Here is a 24,144-nt window from a genome sequence, read left to right on the forward strand (position 1 = left end):
CCCTAGCAACCACCGCCGCGGGGTCGCATCCGGGGCGCCGAGGGACACTTCCGGCTTCGTCCTCGCTCGGCCGGGCGTCGTGCGCCTGCGCAGATGTCGGGGGTCTAGGACTAGCTGCCGACGCGGGGCAGAGCTCGTGGTTGGGCCTAATCGCTTTGTTTCTGGGCCTTTTTGGCCTGCGCCTGGGGTCAGGAGGGTGACCTCAGCGCCGCACCTCGTCGCCTTAGCTGTCCTCCTTTCGATTGGCTCGGAGGACAGGTCACACCTCGGATGGTCGCGGTGGAACTTGCCTGAGGTGTGTCAAGTCAGGAGCAAAGGCGCTCATTCAGATGAGGTCACAATGGTTGGGTTATTTTATAAGCCCCAAAGTCCCAGCATTGTGGAAAGGAAAGTCATTTACTGTATTTGGTGGGCTGGCGCCGTCCGCCAAGTGAGAGCGCGATCCTTCCCTTACGCCTTTGGGGATTGGAGAACACTCTGGCACAATTTTGGGGTAGGAGATGGTGTTTATTCTGTTTTAGAACTTTTTAACAGCTTATTTAAGCTGTTACTGCAGCCCAGTGGTTCATGTAAAAGGAATGTGTATGAGCTTTGGGCCTTTGCGGCACAGAATTGCCACTGGGGCATAGCCTTCCAGTTTTGAATCATTAAGTTTGGTGTTTGGTATTTTCTCGCCTGAGGTCGACTGTTTTCTATCTCCTTTTTCTACCTTATTTCTTTCTTCAGTTCTCCCTTGTCCTTTTTGAATGCTTGGAGAGTTACAAAGGACCGCAATATGGGCACAGGGCAGAAACTCCCATGAAATTATTTTAGTCTAGCTCGTCTTTTATATCTGATTTTCCCTTTTACTATATTCTTCGGCTATTGGTGTTGAGTTGTATAATCTAGCTCGTACTTTATGCAGCAGCAGGAGCCAATTCCCCCACCTAGTCTTCCCGCATTTCAGGCAAATAATGTTCAGATCCTTTGAATTGGGTCTCTTACCTCACCCAGCACACTCAAGAATTGACAAGGGTCCCAGTGCCTTTCCCATCAAATCTAAACCCCAGCTAAAATTAGTTTTTCCTTCAATAGGGAAATGTCTTTACAACGGTGCCCCCATTCTAAGCAAGCCTTTCTGCCTCCGAGGCCATTTTATATGTTCCTACCCTCTCCGCCAATTGTGCCTAGCCAAATGTACAAATCAGGTCTCCCTGAGAAATTACTTCCAAACTTAACCCCCATCCCATTCAGATAACATGTTGGTTTTCAAACGTGTATCTTTTTTCAACGTCAGACTGTAAGTTCTGAAGATACGTTGGCACCTGTGCACAAGGAGCTCCCTATACTGGGCTCATGAAACAAAGCAGAATTACCTAAGCCAGGGGATTCCAATCAATCGGTGACGTAGAAGAGATGATTAGTTGAAACTAGTTACAGATGGTCACACTCTTGAACGATCATCTCTTTACCTTCCCCTAGTGCTTGCACATGAGCTGGCATTTATTCCTTCTATAGCACCATGTGTCCATGACATATTAATAGATATTACCCAAAACAAAAAAAATAGATATTACCGATTCTGTGTTGAAATAAGTTTGGAAAATAATACTGCTGTAAGTCATCTTTCAAAAATGTTAAGAAATGACAATGTATGTTTATTTAATATATACTGCCTTGATGTATTTATTTTTCATTTCTTTAAAGTTTCCTTTTTAGATTTTTGACTGATTTTAGGTTTACATCTGTAAGTTATATTTACATTTCAGGTGCTTATATTAATGTACTTCATTATTTTATCCAAATTTAGATAATTTTGTTTTATTGCCTCTCCTATAACATCCTTGATAAAAGCCTATTTAACCTGAACTTACATTTTTAACCTTAAAAGTATGCGATTAAATTATGGGAAGAGTTACAACATTGTGTCCTTTAACAAGAAATCATCATATATTCAAAATAATTGTTAATTCAGTCTAACGAAATATGTTAATAGTTGAAATTAAAAAAAGTCATGACAATATATAAAGATAGTAACTTTTTATTATACTAAAGACAATACAAAAAAAAGAGCAGTCACAATTTAAAGGACTGTTTTCTTCTAAAAACTGTAAGCTTTCAAGCTGAAAAAAAAATACATATACCAAATATGTAAGTGAAAAAAAGTTAGGCTTAAACTTTAAAACTTTAAAAAGACATTAGGTTTGTTGTCACTTGTTAGAGCAATATTTATAAATATATAATTTTATTGATTGGATCCTAAAGTGAAATGGTAAAGATAATGTAGGATTTTTTTTAATCCTTGGTAAAAAGTTATAACACTCTTAATTCAAAACTAAAGTCTTTAGTTACAGGTTTCTTAGTATTTCATGTAGTGTTCACTTGATCTAGATATGCATGTTACAATCCCCTGATCACAGCTTCAGTAATACTCCAGCAAAAACTGAGCAAAAAACAAAGCCTTAAAGAAACAGTTCTAAATTATATTCACCTCAATTTAATTATATGAATTTTTTTATGTGTAAATACTTTGTATAATTTACACTCTCAATAAGACTGGTTTACACTATAAATACTATCAGAAAATAGATCAAAAGTTCCCATTGTAAGAATGGTTATCTTACTAATATAAACGTTTAACGTTTAAAAATTAAATGGCTCAATTAGTAAATAAAGTAAATAACTAAACTTTTCATCCTATTTCCTACGAATCATTTCACAGTCGTAGCTTAGAGACGCTAAAGTTTGCTCTTAAAGATGTGAACGTAACTATTTCCTTAAAAAAAACAATACTGATTCTCCAGAAGATCCTCATACTACTTATCCAGTAATATTCAAGCATTTGCAATGGCAAATTATTAGCAGGAACATTGAAGTATGCAAAAATATTAAATACACCACGCCCTCCGTATTTCCAGGTGAAAAATCTGAGTAATTCAACGATGTATTTGTCCATATTCATCTGCTTGCAACTTCCCCAAAATGTCATCAAGTGGCTAGTTGTTAAGGCCAACGCCTTTTATTTTTAGACATCACAAAACACAAACACACTTTCAAACACTTCAATACAAGATAAAAGAAAATAATTACATTCTATTGTCAATAAAGAAAAAGTGAAATTATTTCTCATCAAAACTCTAAAACTCAGAAATTCTATTCTTTAGAGAGCATGTTATAAAGCAGTGGTCTTCAGAGATGATGATACAGAGCAGTTGTCTTCAAACATTTTTGTTCCTATCCCCTAAAATAATTGTGACAAATAAGTGATGTCTGTGTATATTTAAATTATATGAAAATTTTCATAAGTTTTAGTTACAAAATATGCAATTTCTGCCATAACGTAAGTATTGGTTTTTTATAAATAAAATCTAGAGGCGCCTGGGTGGCTCAGTCAGTTAAGCGTCTGACTCTGTTTCTGCGTGGGTCATGATCTCATGAGTCCTGAGATCCAGGCCTGTGTTGGGCTCTGCACTCAGCGGGGAGTCTGCTCCCCCTCTCCATTTCCCTCTGCCCTTCCCCACCACTCCTGCTGTCCCTGTCTCTCTCTGAAATAAATAAATCTTTAAAAAATTTTTTTAATTAAAAAATAAAATCTAAATTAGTCTTTCAAATATATCCTATATATTAATGCCATACTGAATGGATACCTATGTGTCTTTTAAAATCAAATATTTAAAATAAAGGAATTTGTATTTCCTTGTATTTGTATTTCCTTTCTGCTTTCTCCACAGAATTTTGTTCTACTTTGAATCTTGAAAATCTTTTCTTGACCACCAAGACTTCTTTGAGGTAAATTTATAGAAACAACAAGCACATATACATTTATATTGAAACTACCTTTAAATTAATTTTCTTTGACCATAAAGCCCACAGTTTTTCTAATCATCTGGAATGAGTTATCATTACAACTATTATGAGCACATAATTGATCAAACAACAAATAAATTATAAATGTTGACATAAAATTATTAAAAATAAAAGGCAGTATTTAATTGGATAAGTGTCTCGTAATAAATTGAGGGAGTTTATGAAGCCTTGATTAGAAAACTGTTGAACTGTCCTTTTGTTTGGCTCTCTGGAGATTTTACTTTTCCAAGAAATTCACCTTAGAAGATTCAGGTTAGATAAGAGGTATGCCTTCCTTGTGTAAAGTTAGGAGAATGGCAAAATGAAGTGAGAGATGGGAACAGAGAATGCCAGCTGACCCCCTGTAACATTTTTGGTAGGTCAATTTAAGGATTTGAAAATGGATTTTTGTAGAACTTTCTGTGCCCCCCCAATATCCCTATCACAGTTTGAATACCACTCCTCTAAGTTACCTAGAGACAGTGTTGTTAACCTGATCTAAGAAAAAGTACTTTTCCTGAATTACTCCTTTAGTTACAGAACTGATTTTGAAAGTTTCTTAGGTGGTACCATGTTACATTGTGAAATCTGCTTTTGACCAGTTGTCTAGAGCTATCACCTCACTCATCAGCTAACTCCTTCCGTACATCTACAGATTCTGAACTAAGAAAGCCCATATTAAGAATCATACATAATAACTCCATCTGTTAATAACACAGTTAGCATATACTGCTATGGAAAAGCACTAGAGAAAGAAATAGGCAGCTTTTAGCATGTAAATGTTAAATGGGCAAAACAGTCCATTAAAACATTTTAAAAGAACTCTAAAAAAAATAAACACTGTATTACTATTGCTCATCTTAAAACATAATGAATAGGGCCCTTATCCTGTGGAATGTCCTAAACTCTTTGGCTCAATTGTACTACCTAGGGTGGCTTAAAGCAGAAAACCTTCCAGAAAGGATATGTTTGGCACTCAGTCTCTGCAGATATGAGTTGACCCTATCCTGGAATGCCAGTGTGGCTTCACATCCACAAGCATCTTCTGTGGAGATGAGTCTTCGTGCTTCTTCAATGGCTGACGACGACAGTACACAAAATGTTACAGCTAATTAGAAACTATAGCAAATCAGGAAATCTGTAATTCAGTCCTTCCATTTTTAAGACTTACCTAAATGCATTTTCCAGGAGGTAAAAGGATATAAGAGCACACAGAAAGAGGAGAAAACACTTTGAAATATTAACGTCACAGAAGAAATTGAATTTTGGGAAACATTTACAATCATCAGACCTGAGTGCTGATTATCAGAGAGTTCATTGTATTCTCTATACTTTGTAAATATTGGAAACTTTCTATGATATAAGGTAAATTTTTAAAAAGTTGATGTAGGGGGAAGCCAAGAATGCAGAGCTAAGATAATTGATCTTATTATGATACTGTGTCCTCATTAAGAAATGAAAATAAGGAAAAGAATTCTCTCTTTGGCCAAAATATTTCAAGAATTAAAATTAGATAATTCCTGATTTCTTATACAGACTATTATTCTATTGAATGGTCTGAATTGAGAGTTCTAGTTCTTACCCATAGATTCTTTGGAAGTAAAAATTTAGGTTTGTATCAGCATTTAAGCAAAGAACCTGGGAGAATGATAATGCTAACTCCTAGTTCTTTCTGAAATCCAGTGAAACAGCTATTCCTACTCACTATCATAGACCCTAAAGTTGCCTAATGGAAATAAGAGTAACTTCCCAGATCTGAAGACTGATGGATAATCTTCCATTGAGCAGTACCATCACCTGAGGACAGAGAATGGTCTTTTGCCTCCTATGTTTTCTCCCACATTCTACAAAGATAGGATATAGAGCTAACATGACCATAAATGTAATCTACCCACCTGTCCAAATCCTCTTGACTTTTAGGGACTTTTATGGACAGCCAGCCTAAATCAGTCAGTCAGTAAGCCAGAAAGTATCTCCTGAAATTAAGTACATGCCCATCATCCCTATACAGAGCATACAGTTGGCACTCGAGATGCTTTTCCAGTGTATCTTGCCTGATGAACCATAAGTTCTGTGAGGGCAAGGGCTCAGTAGGGTAGTCTAATTAAAACACTCCCAGAAAATTTAAAAACTGGGATGTAGCACAATTGAAAGATGAGAGATGGACCCATTCACAATAGCATCAAAAAGAATAAAATATTTAGGATTACATTAACAAAAGAAGTGCAAGACTTGTACACTACAAACTACAAAACATTGGTATGTCTCCAGTTCCTTCCTCAAGACCTGACAGAGTACTAGATACATCAGAGTAGCTCCATGAATACTTGCTGAGCAAAGAAGTGAATGGCTAGGCAAATGAGGTCAGGACCTAACCCATCATAAATGAGGCTGGAATCCCCGTCTTCCAGAAGAAGAAAAAATGCCCAAGACTGATTTTTTTTGAGGATTAAACCCCTAGATAGGGTAACAGTACCCTGACATATTCAAATTCTACAAGCTGTTCCCTATTATCCTCACCCTCCCCAAGAAGCGGATCCATACTTTACTTCAGCTGAAGAAGTATCCACTGAGTGTCAGGTGCTATGGAAGATGCTAGGAATACAGACAACATCTACTACCCTCAGGGGTTGGAGTTTACTGTCTACAGAGGATAAATACACAAGTCTCAAACTCTGACTTTTCTCCCCAAATCTGCTTCACTCTCAGTCTTCCTCACCTCAACGAAGATTTCAGACTTCAGGCTCAAGTCTGAAATAGGAAAGTCATCCTCATTCCTTCTCCCCTGTTTCCCAAATCCCATTTATCACCAAATCCTGGTCATTCTGCCTCAGAAAGGTATCTGGAATCAGCTTGCTTCTGTCACCACTGCCACCTTCGTCACCCAACCCGGGACCGCTGCAACAACATCGGGCTGGTCCCAGCCCTCTGCTCTTCGTCCCCTCCGATCCACAGCAGCTAGGGTGACTTGGGAAAATATAAACAGGATCATGCCGCTCCACTCCTTAAAACTCTCCAGTGACTTCCCAAATATAAACTCCTTCCCCTCACCCCAGAAGATCAGCATGACTCGGCCCCTGCCTCCGTCTTCCAAAGTGACACCACACTTCCCCGGCTGGTGGTGCTTCCCTCGCGCTGGCTGCCTCTCCCCGCCTCTCCCCCTAAAGCCACCACGCAGGCCTTGGCATCACTCTCCCTCCTTCCGCCAGCACCCCAATCCCAACCTAACTACTGCTGATCCTCGGGTCTCAGATGTCATTTCCTCAGAGAGAGACTCCCAACCTGAAGTAGGTCCCCCAACCCCCCCTGGTCTCAGGACCCTGTTCTTTTCTCATGGCTCTTCTTTATAAATTGCTATTTCCTTGTCTCTTCCCCTTAGACTGTTACCAAAGACCATACGCGTTCTGTTCACGATTATATACCTAGTGCCTAGAACACAGCCAGTGCTCTGTTGACCGAATGGACGATGGAATGGTTGAAGGAGCACACAAGTAACCCCAACACAAGGTGTCCTGGGCTGAAAGAGGACCGAGTTCAATGGAAGGAAAAGGGAAAAACTCTGGTAGAGAGGGTAAAATTGAACTAGGCCTGGGAATTAGAGAAACAAACATACCAACACTATTGTGTAGTATTTGATTCACACAAAGCAATTTAGAGAACACTTAGGCAAGTGATGAAGCATAATGGAAATAAACACTAATAAAGCTACCGCACAACTCAAGAATTAAAATGTCATGAATACTGTTGCAGAGACATCATTTCAGTAAAAAATATAAACACGAGGCAATATTTGCCACACATAAAACAACAAAGACTTTATATCCGGAAATGCGAAGAGTTCCATTGTATCCGTAAGAAGAATACAAATAACCCAAGCGAAAAGTAAGGGCATACACAGCATTTCCCAATAAAAACCTCAAATGACCAATAAATACAGGAAGTAGCCAGGAAATAAAAAAAATAAAGACCAGAGGAAGACGCTTTTTTGCCTCTGCTAGATTGGCACAAATTTAATCCAACAAAACCAAATGTTGGCAAGGGTGTGGTTCTTGGATTTTGACAAGCGGAAGCGGTGGTGGAAGGGGGTCCCAGCCAAGGGTGGAAACAGGCAGGGCATGTTCCTGGGGTAGCCAGGTGTCCACGTGGTGGAGCAGAGGATGCGGAAGCAGTGAATCCGGGGGCAAAGGGAGTGACCAGGTGAAGAAGAGAGGTGACCAGGGGCAGGGACAGAAGGGAAGGGGTACAGAGCTTCAGTCTGGGATGATAAAGTTCTGCAGACGGGGAGTGGGACAGCTACGCATCCATAGGAATGCACCTAACACCGCTGAACTAGACGCTTAAAGATGGTCGAAGTGCAAAATCGGATGTTATGTGTATCTTACCGTCACTACAAGAACCACCAAAAATCCAACTTAGGAAGAGTCTGTAATGAGAAAGAAAATCTAAGAGAGAGGAAGGAATCCTGGGGGAAGAATGGCTGCGGGGAGACTTGCTTCATCGTGAAGACAGCTGGGAACCTCCAGAGGCCTCGGACCAGGAGGACCCCTCGGAACCGTGCTTCGGATTGAAAGAGGAAAACTTGCTCCTAGAAGATGACCCTTCCAAACAAAACGGGCTCGAAGGGACAGTCTACCTGAACACGTCTTCTTGTCTTCATTCAGGGTGTAGCCCGCGTAACAATCGCAGTGATAGGCCGTGGCCCCGTCGTCCACACAAAGGTGCTGGCAACCATGCGAGCCCAGAGCACACTTGCTGCGAACTGCCCAGGCGTGGGGCAGGAAAGAAAATAGTCCCAGGTTACAGTGGTGAAGGAAACACAGATTTATGGGAGAGAAAAGGTTTGGTCTCAACAGGTGCTGAGAATGAACCCTTCCGCCGTCAGCGACACAGTTCCCACCTTTCAGGAGAAAGCCCGTTTTCCTTTCCTACATCTCATATCCCTCCAGCCCCACCTTTTACTGCCTCCCCCCTTTTCCTTCTCATTTCTCGCAGATATCTGGGGGCGCCTCCTCTTTTCTTCCTGCCTGCAGGACTGGGGCTGCACTGAGTCTTGATTATATGCCAGAACTTACCTTCGGCCTCTCCGGATGCCTGTAAGTGCCTCCAACGTCTCCAGCTACACGTGGATCATCTTCACCATCGCCAAAAATAGTGAATTAGTGACCCACTTGCACATGGAGCTAAATCTGATGCTGCGCATAAAGCTGATGCTGTGTTGACCAAGGGGCTGCCCTTGATAGCGTGCAAAGTGGGACAGAAAACACCAGCCTACACACACATACGCACAGAGATGGTGGTAATAGTGATGATGGTGAGGAGAGGTGTAGGTTTGGATAGTGGAGCATTTTTTATCTGTCACAGTAAATATATTAGAGGAGGAAGACAGTTGGCCCAAATTTGAGTGGAGAGCAAAGTGCTATGCTCATCTCATCCCATATCTAGACTGGCCCAGGATAAATAAAAACAGCAGATCTCCTTTAATAAACCCAGAAAGTCTTCCCGGGAGACACAGTTTCTTCCTCCACCATCGCAGGGACCAACCGTGTCTGTCCCCCTCTAACTCTTCAGTGTCCCTCCACACTCAGGAAACTTCCATGGCTCACTATTGCCTATAAAAGAGCTTTGAGTGAAATGCAAGTCTCTACATAATTTATCCATAGAGTGTCTTTCTAACTTTAACACTGATATTCCCCTTCATTACTTCAGATTTTTCCAGCAAAATGCTGAATAATAGGGGGCACCTGGGTAGCTCAGTCAGTTGAGCATCTGTTGGTTTTGGCTCAGGTCATAATCTCAGGGTCATGGGATCCAGCTCCGTGTTGGGCTCTGCACTCAGCGTGGAGTCTGCTTGAGATTTTGTCCCTTTCCCTCTCCCTACCCCAGCCTAGCAGCTGCTCTACAGATAACAGCTGGTCATGCCTCCACCCCCAGCCCCTGATCTGGGGGCTCCACATTTAATCTACAAGCCTTGCTACTGCCCAGCAGGGGAAAAAGCAGGCTGTTAGAGGGAATGTGACCCATGTTATGTACCTCAGCTTCAGAACAGTATCCATTATTACTTTAAAATACATAAATACTGCTCCGCATTGGGCTCCATACATATATTTTTTTCTAACCCTCTAACTTTCCGCCATCTGGTCTTGCTCTTCTGCCTTTGCTCTCCTGTGCTGTACAGCCATGCATAGCAACCATGAAACATGATGGCTTGACATGTGACAGCATGTGTAACCACCAGAGCAAGTGCCCGGGTTCAAATCCTTGCTCTGCGACTCACCAGCTGTGTGACCGTGGGCAAGTTACTTAAGCTGTCTGGGCCTCAGCTTCCTCTTAAAGCTGCTGTGAGCAACAATAAACGTGTGACTGTGTCTGAAATGCCTAGAACCACGTACGGCACACAGTCGGCACTGAAGAACGTTGTCTATCGTGACCTGGGAGTATGGCCTGGAATAGTCTGCCTTAACCAAACATTTTCTTCGACGTTTTTTTTTAATAAAATGTTCCACTTTATTCCACAATATCTATTAGTTTAAATGTAAATTTGTTTTAGTTTCCTTTTTCAAGGTCTTCAATGTCCCTGGCTGCTTGAGGTACCAAGTGGGATACCTATAACCAGTTTGAGAAGTACAGCCCTGAGGCCTCTCCACCCCAACTGACTTAGTCCTACCCCCAGAACAAACCAACACAAGCCGCTCCCCTTGGCCATCTGGCTCTGCTGTCCTCCATCTAAATCTCCACCATCCTCGAGGCCCACCTGCTGCCCTACACGCTCTGTGCCCTTCCCCAGACAGCCCGCCTCCCCAGCTTCCATAGCCCTCCATTACCGTCTGTCCCTCTCCCTGGCTAGTGTCTGCCTTCTCAGGGTGTTGGTTCTCTTTGGGCCCAGCCTGCAAATTGCTCAGAGGCAGAAAATGTGCTGCTTTGCTTCCCCAGAGGGCTTTGCACAGTCCTGGGAACAAAATAGGTGCTCAGTCCTCTTTAATTGATTTCTTTTTTTTTTTTTTTTTAAAGGGAATTGGTCATGTGCCATTTCCCTTAGTCTCTCTTGAAAAGGTCACATAATATCTCTCCTCAAGGGACAGGAGCATATACATAAGAATCTAAAAAAAAAAAAAAGTTTGAATAGGCCAAAATTAAACATCGCCTTGAAAGGCAGTAATTTCTCTCAGGAGTGTTTTTATATTATAAATGCCATCCTGTTCTGCCAGTGAGTTTAAATCAAATTAATGAGGATTCGCCAAGTCATAAGGCTCAGATTCACAGAAGATTGAACATCTAAAAAGCGTCAGGGAACAACTTACTTCAAATTTACTGGAAGATCTGTGTGGGTCTAATTCAGTCATTGACAAAGTCTCCTTTACTAAAATGATCCAGCTTTAAGATTAACGCTACAGAAAAGTTCCAGGGCAAGTTTTAATTGGAAAAAGATCAGTTCAGCCTATCATACCAAATAGTTACTGTCCAACTGATTTCCTCTAAAGTTCCCGTTTGCTTTACAAGTCCCCAGTGTACAGAGCTCTAAAATTTTCCTGGATAAGGATCTTACATTTAATTAGCTTTTCTCACATCCCTCACTCCCTACCCATTTCTGAAATGAGCTATATTCGCAAAATCAAGTGAGCTCACCGCTGTCTGAGCAATGTGTGCCTTGGTCTATAAGCAGCATAGAAGGTCTCGAGCCTGATTCGTTAAAGTATCTTTAAGAATCTCTCGCTGTGTGAATTGCAAGTTGGTTTCACTGCCAAAGAAAGAGCCAGCTAGGAAAGAATTTTTTGAGTGGACCTTACCTGAACACGTTTTATTATCTGCATTCAGAGTATAACCCTCGTAGCATTCACAGTGATGGGACCCATCTCTGTCATTCACACAAGTGTGCTGACAGCCATGTGTACCAAAGGCACACTGGTCTTGAGCTGCCAAAAAAAAAAGTCCAGGAGAAAAGAAATTAGAAGTGGAGAAGGCTTTTATTACCCATATATAGAAATCTTCTTACCTGTGGCTAGAAATATATAAGAGGCAAACCTCTTGGAAACCTTCCACAGCCATCCGTACTGTAAGCTCGTACTAGAAGTTAGCGGAATTTAGCAAAATCCTACACACAGCCCTTATTCTTTTTTCCCCAACTGCTTTTTCAAAATCATCCAAACTGAGTTTTTTATAATCTAAGTATCTCAGAAATACTAAATAAATCAACAAACAAATAAATACTAAAGCATTCCTTTCAGGTTTATCGTATTTACGCTGAATCAGAGGGATACCAACAATTATGTGGCTAATTACACTAGATTCAGAAAGACATCAAATTTGAGTTTGAAGAAACTGTGATTCAGCCCTCCCCTGTTCTAAGTGAGGAAGCTGAATCCATAGGAGACCAGCTGACTCAGAGCAGCATCAGAACTCAAGACCCAAACTGTCACTCAATGCACTTCTCTCTACACGGACATGGTAATTTTTTTTTTTTTTTTGGTCCTTAAACTTTTCATTTTGAAATCATTGTAGGCATATGGAAGAGTTCCAAAAATAGTACAAAAAGTCCTGTACTTCACCCCATTTCCCCATTATAACCATAGCACAATTATCAAAACCGGGAAATTAACACTGACACAATGCTATTAACTAATCCACAGATCTTAGTAACATTTTGTCATTTGTTCTACCACTAATGTCCTTTTTCTGGTCCAGGATCCAATCCAGGATCCACATTGCACTTCATTGTCACATGTCCTTAGTCCCCTTCTCTCTGGGACATTTCCTCCATCTTTGTCTTCCATGACCTTGACAGCTTTGAAAAGCCCTGGAAAATTACTTTGTAGAATGCCTCTCAGGTTGGGTTTGTTTGAAGTTTCCTCATGATGCTGAATTTTTAACAAAGACAACAGAGGTGCTCCTGTGCCCTCAGGACATCGCATCAGGACGCACATGATGTCCCTGCGGGTCATTACTGGTGGAGTTCCCTCTGATCACTTGGTTGAAGTGCTGTCTGCCAGGTCTCTCCACTATGAAGGAACTATTTATCCCGTTGTAGGTAATAAGTATGTCGTGGAGCGTTCTCTGATTTTAACTTACTAAACTGTCTTTAGCATTTGGAAAGCACTACCAGGGCTAGCTACTGAGAAGGAAATGAACAACACACTCACACGTGGGGGCCGTGAGACATACACACCTGCTGCAACTTTTGACTTTTCTAATATGACTCAGAAATGGGAAAGGCCCAAGAGAGAAAAACCAACCAAGTGCCTTGTCAGCGTGACCTACCCTCCAACACTGGCTAGGAAGGTATGCAGACGGGGAGGTAGCTTAAGGAGAGCCTCCTCCCCCACTTACCTGAACATGTCTTCTTGTCTTCGTTCAGGGTATAACCTTCATAGCACTCACAATGGTAAGAACCAGTTCTGTCATTCACACAGATGTGTTCACATCCATGAGTGTTCAGAGCACACTTATCGATAGCTATCAAAAGACCATCAGGACAAATATAAACAAGGAAAATGTGGTAAATTAATTATGAGCCACAACACACACACACACACACACTGAAAGAGGGACTGTTTGGCATATGAGAAAGACCATGGGACAGGAGGTTGGGAACCGATTTCTATGCTGGCTCTTTCACTAACAGACCCCCTGACATGGATAAGTCTTCTTCCTTGCCTGGGTCTCAAGTTCATCATCTACAAAATGAGCAAGTTGAATTAAATGATCTCTAAGTTTCCTTCCTCTCAAAAACTTTTTCCGAGGATTAAAATAAAAATGGACCTAGTTCCCATCTTTATTGATGGCAGGTGAGTATCCATATACCAGATGCATGAGAACCTCTCTAAACTTTCTTCTGTGTCTAAATTCAATGAGCGGCTCTGGTCACAGAGACAAAGGGGCAGCTTGTATTTAATTAAGTAAACTCCAGGAAAAGCTCCAAAATCCTCAAAAGGGCCAAGAGTTCTGGCCCCCTTCCTGACTAATCTATTTTCCTACTAACTTTTTTCTTGAAAACTAATTATAAGTACTATAAAGAAGCTGATTTATGTATTACCTCACTTTTCTCCAACAATTTTAGAGGAAAACCATTGACAAGCATCTGTGAACCACCCAAAAGGCAGTCAGGAGAAAAGCGTAAGGCCAGTCCCGAACCTGGAGAGTAGGTCCCCAGCTAAGTCCCAGTCAGGCACCCTCCCTGAAGCAGGCCCCACCTGAACATGTCTTCATATCAGCGTTCAAGGAGTATCCTTGGCTACACTCACAGTGGTGTTTGCCTTCCCCATCACTGATACACACGTGCTGGCACTGGTGTGTGCCAAGGGCACACGGGTCCGCATCTGCACACCAGAAGTGTAAAATCGTCAGTATCGACACATAAGAGACATTCCAGATACTTCCTTCCCTGTCAAAAAGACACCGCCCTCTGGTTCCTTTTCAATGAGAGTTCGCTTTTAAAAACTGTTTTCTGCCTCTACCTTATTGGAAATACCACTCTTACACGAATAATGTTACTAATTTAAAATTACAAATTTCATTTCAGCTTTCTCAAAGAGAAAGGAAATTTTGAATTTGGAGCTCAAGCCAAACCCTTACGTGGGTCAGACAACTGGATACTTTATTCAGTGTATCCACCTAGCCCAGGAGAAGGACCTTTTACTTCCCAACTGAAAGAAACGGGGAGAACTACAATGTACTTCTGGAAGGTCTATGAGCTAGTTGTCCTCTTGCAGCCAGAATCTGCTTTCCAAGAGCTCTACAGTCTGTGTCAAAACAGAATTCACACACAGGCATGTCTCTTGGCCTGGAACTCACTCACTCTTGGGCGGCAATACATATTTGAACATGCAAATGGTGGAGGGCAAGGCAGGTAACTGCCTTCCGAATGAGCAGCATGGGTGCGTGAGCCTAAACGTAGGCTAATGCAACTTCAGGGCCTCTGGTATCCGCAAGGAGAATGGACTCAGAGGATGGACGCAAGCAGGTAAAACGAAAAGGAAGAACAGAATAAACAAGGTCACGTCAGCCAAGCCGCATCCCCCTCTTTTCACTCCTGGAGGTGTTTGTATCTCGTTGGATTTTTTTCCTAGTGACACGTTTTGAAAGAAGAATCAATGAATTTAGTTATTTCTGAGAAAACCAAGGAGGCCTGTTGGAGGAGGCTGGCACCCCTGGGCAGGTAACCCAGCCTCAACTGCTTTGGCAACAGGTCAAGGCTAATATTTTCCCAAGAAGGGCCTTTTCATGGAACGATCTTTCCAACCCATTGACTACAACAAGCTGCCCCTCAGCCTTTTCTCCACAGAGAGGACATTTTTCCCCCAGAACAAGCAGGTCTTTTGTACCAGAAGGAAAAGATTGCCACTCACCACTTGCTACTTTATGGCCTTCAAGCCCAACCCCAGGTGCTAGCTTTGAGACCAACTCTGCCACAGACCAACGTCTTTATGGAAAAGCTCTCACCCACAAGCACAGGGGGTTTTCCTGGGAGAAAGAAAGCCATGTTCTTTTGAGAAACCAATGAATGCCAAGTAGATGCCACCAAAGCCAAGGACAGCTTGTGAAGGCCCAGTGTCCTGGGACAGGAAGAACAAGAGGCCACCAGCCAGGTCTGGCTGAGTTGAGGCCAAACTTTGCTCCAGACCAAGACTTCTTCTCCCATTTCCTGACAAACTGGGGTGACTGCCGAGTTCCACATTAATTTCAATGTAAAGTCGCCTTGAAATTCGCAATTGTAATTACTGATTCACTTGTTTCTCATCACCACCTCCAGACTATTGCTTGATAGTAGGGAGGGAATACCTTTATCTTTGTATCATCAGTGATCAATTAATGCATATCGAATAAAGAGGTGGGGAATAGGTTACACAGCAAAAAGTATCCACATTTTAAAATTCACCTGAACTAGAAATTTGCCCACACCTGTTTGGATAATTCCACAGAGGGCTTTGAAAGATTATATCTCTAAATGATAAAAAATAAATAAATAAATAAAGCATGAATATGGGTAGATGGAAAGACAGAACATACATAGATGGATACAAAGAAAAAAAGAAACTTGGGCACCTGGGTGGCTCAGTCAGTTAAGTGTCTGCCTTTGGCTCAGGTCACGCTCCCAGGGTCCTGGGATCAAGTCCTGCATTCAGGCTCCCTGCCCAGCAGGGAGTCTGCTTCTCCCTCTGCCCCTACACCACCCCCACCCCGGCTTGTGCTCGCTCGTGCACTCTCTCTTTCTCAAACAAATAAAATCTTTAAAAAAAATAAAGGGGGGGGCGCCTGGGCGGCTCAGTCATTAAGCATCTGCCTTCGGCTCAGGTCATGATCCCAGGGTCCTGGGATCGAGCCCCGCATCGGGCTCCCTGCTCGGCGGGAAGCCTGCTTCTCCCTTTCCCACTCCCCCTGCTTGTGTTCCCTCTCTTGCTGTCTCTCTCTCTGTCAAATAAGTAAAAATATTTTTAAAAAAAAGAAACTTAAAAAAGTATGAGTCTTACATATTCATAATTCTGGTCAGTGACTAAGAATAAAGCCCCGCCTTAAATGGATTCATATTCATGGATTTGACTGATTCATGCTAAAAATTCCAATTAAATTAGCATGCTCATATTCTAACTCTATCCTAAATGATGAAAGACAAAAGGACAGTAACAATCTTTTTTTTTAATCTGCTTCTTGCTATCTTACAAGTGAACTGAAATCCCAATCCCTCCCCCCATTCTTAATCCTGTCCCTCCACAAAGAATAATCAGAGGAAGAGCAGAATCTGAAAACTAGAGGATCTAGAGAATAAGCAAAACCCTGACTGACAGTTACACTGGAAAGCCCCCAGATCCTTCCATGGGCAGACAGATGCTGCTCCCCATCTTCTCCAGGAAAACAAACAGAGTTCTGTTAAAGCCAGAGATGGTAAAGCTAAAGAAAATATCTGGGAAAAATGGAGTTGTGGGCAGATGGGAGAAAAGAGGTGTCTTGAGTTGTTTGTTTGTTTTTTTTCTGACCCCCTCAGGGAACAGCAGGATCATTTATCCTGGGTATTTCCAGACCTTCACATTTCTAATGCAAACATGAAGATTTTTATGAGCAAACCAAGTTATATATAAAGCAACTCTATATTCCTAAACCAACAAAGTGTGTTTAAGTTGGTAAAAAACTCAAGAAAAGCACTGCTTATATTTCAGTTTTCCATAAAGTTGCTACAAAAAAAAAAAAAAAAGAATAACTCTCTTTCTTTGGATATACAATATCCGAATATTCTAGTTGAGAGCAAAGACTTACCGCAAAAGGTCTCCTGGAATCTAGAGGAAAGTTTCTCAATGACCCCGTAGGTCTCCACGTAGAAAACGTGCTCATCTAGGGGCTCACTGGCAATCATCTTGAGGGACTCCATGTCCGCCCGGTCCACACCCACGGCATAGAGCTCAATACCAGATGCCCGGGCCCGAGCCGCCACATCATTCACCTGGTCCTGGGGCCTCCCATCTGTCACGACGATGGCCACCTTGGGGATGTTGGAAGTGGGCCCCCGAGCACCTGCCTCCACTGTGAAGGCCTCATCCATCGCTGCCTGGATAGCCAGGCCTGACATGGTGCCTGTTGACAAGGGGGTGATCCGGGCCACGGCCCGTTTCAAGGACTGCTTATCTGAGTGGGTCTGGAGGTGGAACTCAATCTTCACAGTGCTGGCATAGTTCACCACTGCCACCCGTGTGTCCGCCGCCCCAATGTCCAGAGTGTCAATTATCTGGGAGACAAAGGTTTTCACCTTGGTGAACTCCAGGGGCCGCACACTGCGAGAACTATCGATGATAAACACCAAATCCAAGGGCCTGCTCTTGCAAACACCTGCAAAGTAGGGTGTGGGGAATGGGCATGGCTGAGCAAGGATGGGAGCCCAATCAGAAATGGGGCAATCCTCACACCCAGAGAGCCCTGGGGCTGGAGGCCCCACTGTCTGCTATCTTCCCCCAAGACCATCCTCCCTTTAGATGGTGAAAGCACTAAAGTCCTTCCAAATTCCCTAGTGAGAATTCACATAGAGGGGCGAAGTTTCTCCAAATATCTCACCTACAGGCTGGCTGAATCCCAAACTTTCACCTAGAACCTCATCCCTCTGCTTCAGGTATTGCTCCCAAGGTTCCTCTTGACTCCCAGGAATGAATGGTTTCCAGACCTTTCTTGGGGACCTCAGCCATGGGACAATGGAACAGTGGCGATGGGACAGTGGCCCTGAACAGTGTGAAAGGTAAACTCGAGACAGCCTCGGTGCCCTGCCCAGGCTTCAGACACCTCAGGCAATGGCAGAGTTCAAGGCAAGCACACTAGTGCTTTTCTGGAAGCTTCCTTCTTCTACTCCCCCACCAACAGGGTAAAAACTGCGCCCAGAGTAGCCCTAAGTGCTCCTTCCTTCTCATCATTCAGCAGGTTTAGTGAACTTTGGGGCCCCGAGAGCCTGAGATACTTAAAAGTGAGAAGAGGAATGACAATCTGATCTACATCTGTTGTGCTTCCAATTCTGTCCGTGTGTCTGGTTTTCAGGAGGCGAGACGTCCACTGATGTCTACCCTCCACCTCCACCAAACTCTTGCAGTCACCCCTTTCATTTTTTTCATTCACCAAATACTTTTGTGGGGACGTACCATGTATTTAGCCCCAGGGCTACAAAAGCAAAGAAGTTTGTATCTTTCCTACTCAAAAGTACCAAACACCGGGGCCCCTGGGTGGCACAGTAGGTTGGTTAAGACTCTGACTCTTGGTTTCAGCTCAGGTCACAATCTCAGGGGTGAGATCAAGTCCCATGTTGGCTCCATGCTCACCACAGAGTCTGCTTGAGATTCTCTCTCCCTCTCCCTCTGTCCTTCCCTCTCTCTCTCTCTCTCAAATAAATAATCTTTTTTTTTAATTTGACCATATATGTGAAGATTTATTTCTGGGCTCTCTATTCTATTCCATTGATCATCAAATAAATAAATTAATCTTAAAAAAAAAAGTACCAAGCACTTAGTAATAATACCACACATCTTTGGGGTTCCTGGGTGGCTCAGTCGGTTAAGGGTTTGCCTTCATGATCCCGGGGTCCTGGGATGGAGCCCTGCCTCAGGCTCCTGCTTTGGGGGGCGGGCCTACTTTCCCCTCTCCCTCTGCCCCTCCCCCTGGCTCATGCTCTCTTGGTTTTATCCTGCTTCCTGGAGGTATTCAATTAGGAAAATAAATCATACCTTACTTTCAATAACGTTTTAGAGATCATAGGGCACAAAACAAACAACCCCATGAAGTCAGAGGTGCAGAGTTTTTATACCCATTTTACAGGTGAGAAGCCTGAGGTTCCGGAAGGTGTGTGAGCCAGAAAACAGCAGGTCATGGATGGGACTCCAATTTTCCTGACTCCCAGCCTAAAGGGGATTTTCACTGAATGGCTGCCTCTCTCTGAGGTAATATTTTCTCATGGACCTAGTAAACATCCTGCTTGTTGACTTTGAGCCACCGCCCTGATATATGTCATGTATTTAGTTAAGTCAAAAGGAATTTTTTTTTTTTAAACAACTCCCTCGGGGCATCTGGGTGGCTCAGTCATTGAGCATCTGCCTTCAGCTCGGGTCGTGATCCCGGGGTCCTGGGATCGAGCCCCGCATCGGGCTCCCTGCTCGGCGGGAAGCCTGCTTCTCCCTCTCCCACTCCCCCTGCTTGTGTTCGCTCTCTCGCTGTGTCTCTCTCTGTCAAATAAATAAATAAAATCTTTTAAAATAAATAAATAAATAAAACAACTCCTGAATTTCATTTCATCCCTTTATTACCATGCATCAGGATCAAGGAAGAAGAATCCTATTGAAAATCCTTCCTGGACATAGATGTAGGCACTTTTACATAATTGGAATAAAAGGAAAAACACATGGTGATATGAAACCCATATTTGACACTGATTTCACTAACACCCAAATCTTGTCCTAATGTCAAGGTTACGTTCTTATGGTAAATGTCCATGATTCCTTCCTTCTCGCACAGAATCCTTTATGGGAGATTACAGCGGGTGCGGTGGGCAGAATAAAGCTCCCTCGCCCCCAAAAACGTCTATGTCCTAATCGCTGGAACCTGTAAGTATGTTACTTTATATGGCAAAAAAAAGACTTTGCAGATGGATTAAGTTAATGATCTTGAGATGGGGAGTTTATCCTGGATTATTGGGGTGGGTCCAGTGTAATTACAGAGGCCCCTAAAAGTGGAAAAGAGAGAGGCAGGAGAGGAGATCACAGTGATGAGATGTGAGAAGGACCCAACCTGCCTTTGGTGGCTTTGAAAATAGGGAAAAGGCCCTGAGTCAAGGAGTGAAGGTAACCTCTACGTGCTGAACCGGGCAAGGAAACAGTCTCCCCTAGATCTTTCCCAAAGGAACACAGCCCTGCTGACACAATTTTAGCCCTTTGAAACTAGTGTTGGACTTCTGGTCTACAGAACTCTTAGATAATAAGTGTGGGGCGCCTGGGTGGCTCAGTCGTTAAGCATCTGCCTTCGGCTCAGGTCATGATCCCAGAGTCCTGGGATCGAGCCCCACATCGGGCTCCCTGCTCCGCGGGAAGCCTGCTTCTCCCTTTCCTACTCTCCCTGCTTGTGTTCCCTCTCTTGCTGTCTCTCTCTCTCTCTTAAAAAATAAATAAAATCTTTAAAAGAAAAGAAAAAGATAATAAGCGTGTACTGTTTGTAAGTCACTGAGTTTGTGCTAATTTGTTACAGCAGCAATAGAAAACTAATACAGAGGCTCAACTCGGATGGCAGGAAATTCTGTGAGCGTCTGGTTACCCCCTGCTTTGGACCCCCTCTGCAACATCACTGTTTTTGAATCTCACTCCCCTTTTCTAGATAGCAGCACTTTGAGTCTCAGAAACCAAGAAAGTGAGAATCTGAATTTCCTAAAAGTGTTCCATACTTACAATTTTGCTGATTTTTGATAGTCCTGCTAGAAATAAAAGCCCATAGCAAAGCGTAGCAATTTCTGGTTGCAAAAAGGAGAGAATTTGGGAAAGGGTGAAATGTGTTGTTTATTAAAGGATTATCATTCAAGATCAATTTAGATTCCAAGTAATGCAGGGCCAGTGCTGCTTTGGGGGAACATGAACATCCCATGCGGAATCCCTCCTCCCTGTCCAGTCCCATCCCCAAGGACCAGAGGCAAGGTTACTTTTTAGAAGAAAGGCTTCCCTACACCCCCCCCCCTCCTCCCAGCCTGAAGCAAAGCAGGCTACCAGCTGAATTTAACCCTTGTGAACCCTGGTACTCCCCGGCTCAAAGACAATGCTGTCACCATTTCAAATCCAGCCCATCCGGGCTGATGCAGGAAAGAATCCTTTGTGCTCTTTCTCAACATTATCCAGAAAGGTGCAAAAGGGGATAGACAAAACAACCTGAGGCATGAATGAGACTGGAGACCCAGAAAATGGTTTGGTGCAGCCTCTCTTCAGCAAGACTGAAACTTTACATTTTATGTAAGCCCATTTTAAGAGCTTGGTAGATTGTAGCAGTGGAAAGATCCTTGTGTGACATTTTGGAGCCCTGAGTTCTATTCTGAGCTCTGACACTGATTTGCTGAGTCATTTGATAAGCCTCAGTTTATATGCTTTTAGGGGTTGTGTCAGGTGATCTTCAAGCTCTGCTACTCTAGGAACCTCTGCGAGAGGAACGAACTACAGACCAAAAAGGGCAATGGAAAATTGTTCACCAAAGACCCAGTGTCTTGGGTGTTTGAGGATCTAAGAGAGTACAGGTTGGGATTGGGACCCAGTCGGTTCAAGCAGAACACCTGGTCAGGGGCAGAGGAGGAGGTGGAGACCAGGACGGTTACAAGAGAGGTCTGGGGCCATCCAGGGGGCCCCTCAGGTGTCCTTCTTGGCCTCCCACCCCCACTCCCTCGTGTGAATTCCAGTCCCAATTCTGATCCAGATCCTAGATTGGACTGAGACAGCTCGAAGGCTGTGGCCAGGGGAGGGAAGGTCACACTGATCTGGGGCTATAGAGGAAGTGATTTCCAGACAACTAAAGGCAGAATCTCAGGAAGGGTTTTTTCAGCTGCACCGAGAGGTAGAGCCGGCACAGAGCGCCGGGAGGTGGCCGGTGTTCCCACGCTGCCCCGTCCTCCAGGCCCAAATTGCAGAGGGAAGTAGCTGGAGTTTGAGCTGCAGGCGACCCAAATTCTAGTCCTGACTATGAGAGACTTTAGGCATCTCCCTTCCCTTGTCTGGACCCGTTTCCCCACAAGATTCATCGGGGAGGGGACTCTTTCTCCTGCATCGCAGTCTGGCTCGGGTTGGGATAGACGGAACACTTGGCGGCTGCATGGGGCTTCTCCTGTTCGATGCTCCGCTTCCCCACCACCCATCCCTCCTTCCCGGCCCTCCCCACCTCCCTCCTGCCGGCTGTCCCTCCCTGGTGCCCGCTCGCGTCCCTCCCAGGCGGGGGTCCCACTCCCGGCCCCGTACCTGCGCCGCGGGCCCCGCCGCGCTGGCCGGCCCCGGAATAGGGCGCGCCGGTGGGGGCGGCCGCAGCAGGGCGGCGCCCGGGGCTGCCCCCTGGGCCCCGCGCCCCCAGCCTCCGCAAGCCCGGGCGGGCCAAGGGGCCGGGGGCGGCGGGGGTCGGCGGCAGCAGCAGCAGCAGCGGCCACAGCAGCAGGAGCAGTCCCGAGAGGTGGCGCGGCATGGCGGGTTCCGCACTCCTGCAGGTGCTGTCCTCGAAGGTTGCCTCGCTCCAGCAGCCCAGCGCCTGAGCCCCGCACCAAGGGGGCCAATTTAAAGGTCCCGCCGCCCCGCACTCCGCCCACCCCGCGGCCCCGCCCCGCGGCCCCGCCCACCGCCGGAGCACGGGAGGAGGCGCCGGGCTCGGCGCCCGGGGCCCGCCGGAGCCTGTCCGAGCATTCCGGCGGCAGAAACGGAATGTCTGGGGCGAGCCGGCGGCGGCGCGGTGCCCGGAGCCCGGCCCGCGGAGGCCCCCGCCGGGCCTCGTCTGGGTGGGCTCGGCTGGGCGCCCCCTGGCCGCGCTGCGTCTCTCCCGAGACTTGTGCCCTGGCCTGCGAACCCACCCGGCCGCAGCCCGCCGGCCCTGCGCTCTCCTCCTGCCCTGGCAGGCCTGACCCCCGGCCCCAGGCGAGGGGACCCCTGGCTCTGCCTTCTCGCTCCCGCCAGCGGTGCCTGCGGCGAGGTTTCATCCCGCTACTCGCACTGCATTCCTTTCCCCAGCCAAGTAACCAAGTTTTGCTGTGGGCTCTCAGTAAAAGAAAAAAAATAAAGCCTCACAGATGCTGGCAGCATGAATAGAAATGCTTTCATCCCAGCTTCAAACATCTGTAAACATTTGAACTTATATTACAGGAATAGAAAGTCAAACATACATTCCCCAGAGAGCGCCCCCGGCCAGCTGGAAGGACAGCCTGTACCAACAGAGGCTTCGAAGGCGCTCCCTAAATCCCGTTTCCTCTCCGGAAGAGTGACGGTTGGCAGCACGGGGCTGGGGGCCACCCAGGGGACCCTCCAAGAACTGTCTACCGGGAGAAAGCATAATGGTCTACCTGTCTAAGGCAACATGGTGAATTTAGGAAAAAGAGACTGCAGCAGACTGAGGAAAGCAGGAAGGCTTCTAAAAACAGGTGAGGTTTGAGCTGGATCCTAAAACGTGACAATGAACGTGAGTTCCAACAGATCCAGTCTGGTCTTCCTGCTTCCGGACTATTAGTCCTCTAAAATCCACACTCCACGCAGTAACCTTAAAATCACTTCTCTTCTTAAACCTTGCAACTTCGCTTCCAGGAAAATCCAAATTCCTTTCCACGGCCAACAAGGCTCATTGAGATTCAATCCCACCTCCTCTGCAGCACTGACCACCAACATCCAGAACTGTATTCCTGCTCTCCATGCTTCAGTCATGCTAGCCTTCCCCGTGTCCTGGAGGACACCAAACTTGTTCCCACCTTGGTCATCAGTGTAATGTCTTCCTCAGAGCAGCCTTCCCTGAGGCCAGATCTTAGTTTTTCAAACTTATTTTTACCACAATCCATTATAACAACTACATTTTAGATTATGAGCCAGCAGCTACATAGATAACACATATGTCCACAGAAATGATAGTTGCACGAAACAATACTAACACTTAACCACATTTGATGCTATTCTAGCCACCTCCATTCAGTTCTTTTTCATTTTTTTTAAATGTGATCATGAGTACATGAGTTTTTAGCTCACTAATGTTTCCCAGTTAGCAGTTTAAAAATTTCTGTTTTGAATAGATTCTTTCCTACTGTCTCCGCCTTTCTGCTCTATTATAGCATCCTGTGTGTTTCATTTGGGGGACTTACTCAATTTTTAATTATTCAGTTTA

General features: G+C 44.6%; 1 protein-coding gene across 1 annotated transcript; it reads right to left on the bottom strand.

Annotated features, from left to right (window-relative positions):
• Positions 1 to 1,833: 1,833 nt before the first annotated feature.
• MATN3 (matrilin 3) lies at positions 1,834 to 22,978 on the bottom strand. Its single transcript, XM_027623820.1, has 9 exons — positions 22,625 to 22,978; positions 22,257 to 22,536; positions 17,068 to 17,634; positions 14,010 to 14,135; positions 13,147 to 13,272; positions 11,610 to 11,735; positions 8,459 to 8,584; positions 4,793 to 4,903; positions 1,834 to 2,971 (listed from the first exon to the last, which is right to left on the bottom strand). The coding sequence occupies exons 1-9, from the start codon at positions 22,976 to 22,978 to the stop codon at positions 2,916 to 2,918; spliced, it is 1,872 nt and encodes a 623-aa protein (XP_027479621.1). The 3' UTR covers positions 1,834 to 2,915.
• Between the last annotated feature and the right edge of the window lie 1,166 nt (positions 22,979 to 24,144).

Source organism: Zalophus californianus, chromosome 8 (assembly GCF_009762305.2).
Source record: "Zalophus californianus isolate mZalCal1 chromosome 8, mZalCal1.pri.v2, whole genome shotgun sequence".
In the NCBI taxonomy this organism is placed as follows: Eukaryota; Metazoa; Chordata; class Mammalia; order Carnivora; family Otariidae; genus Zalophus; species Zalophus californianus.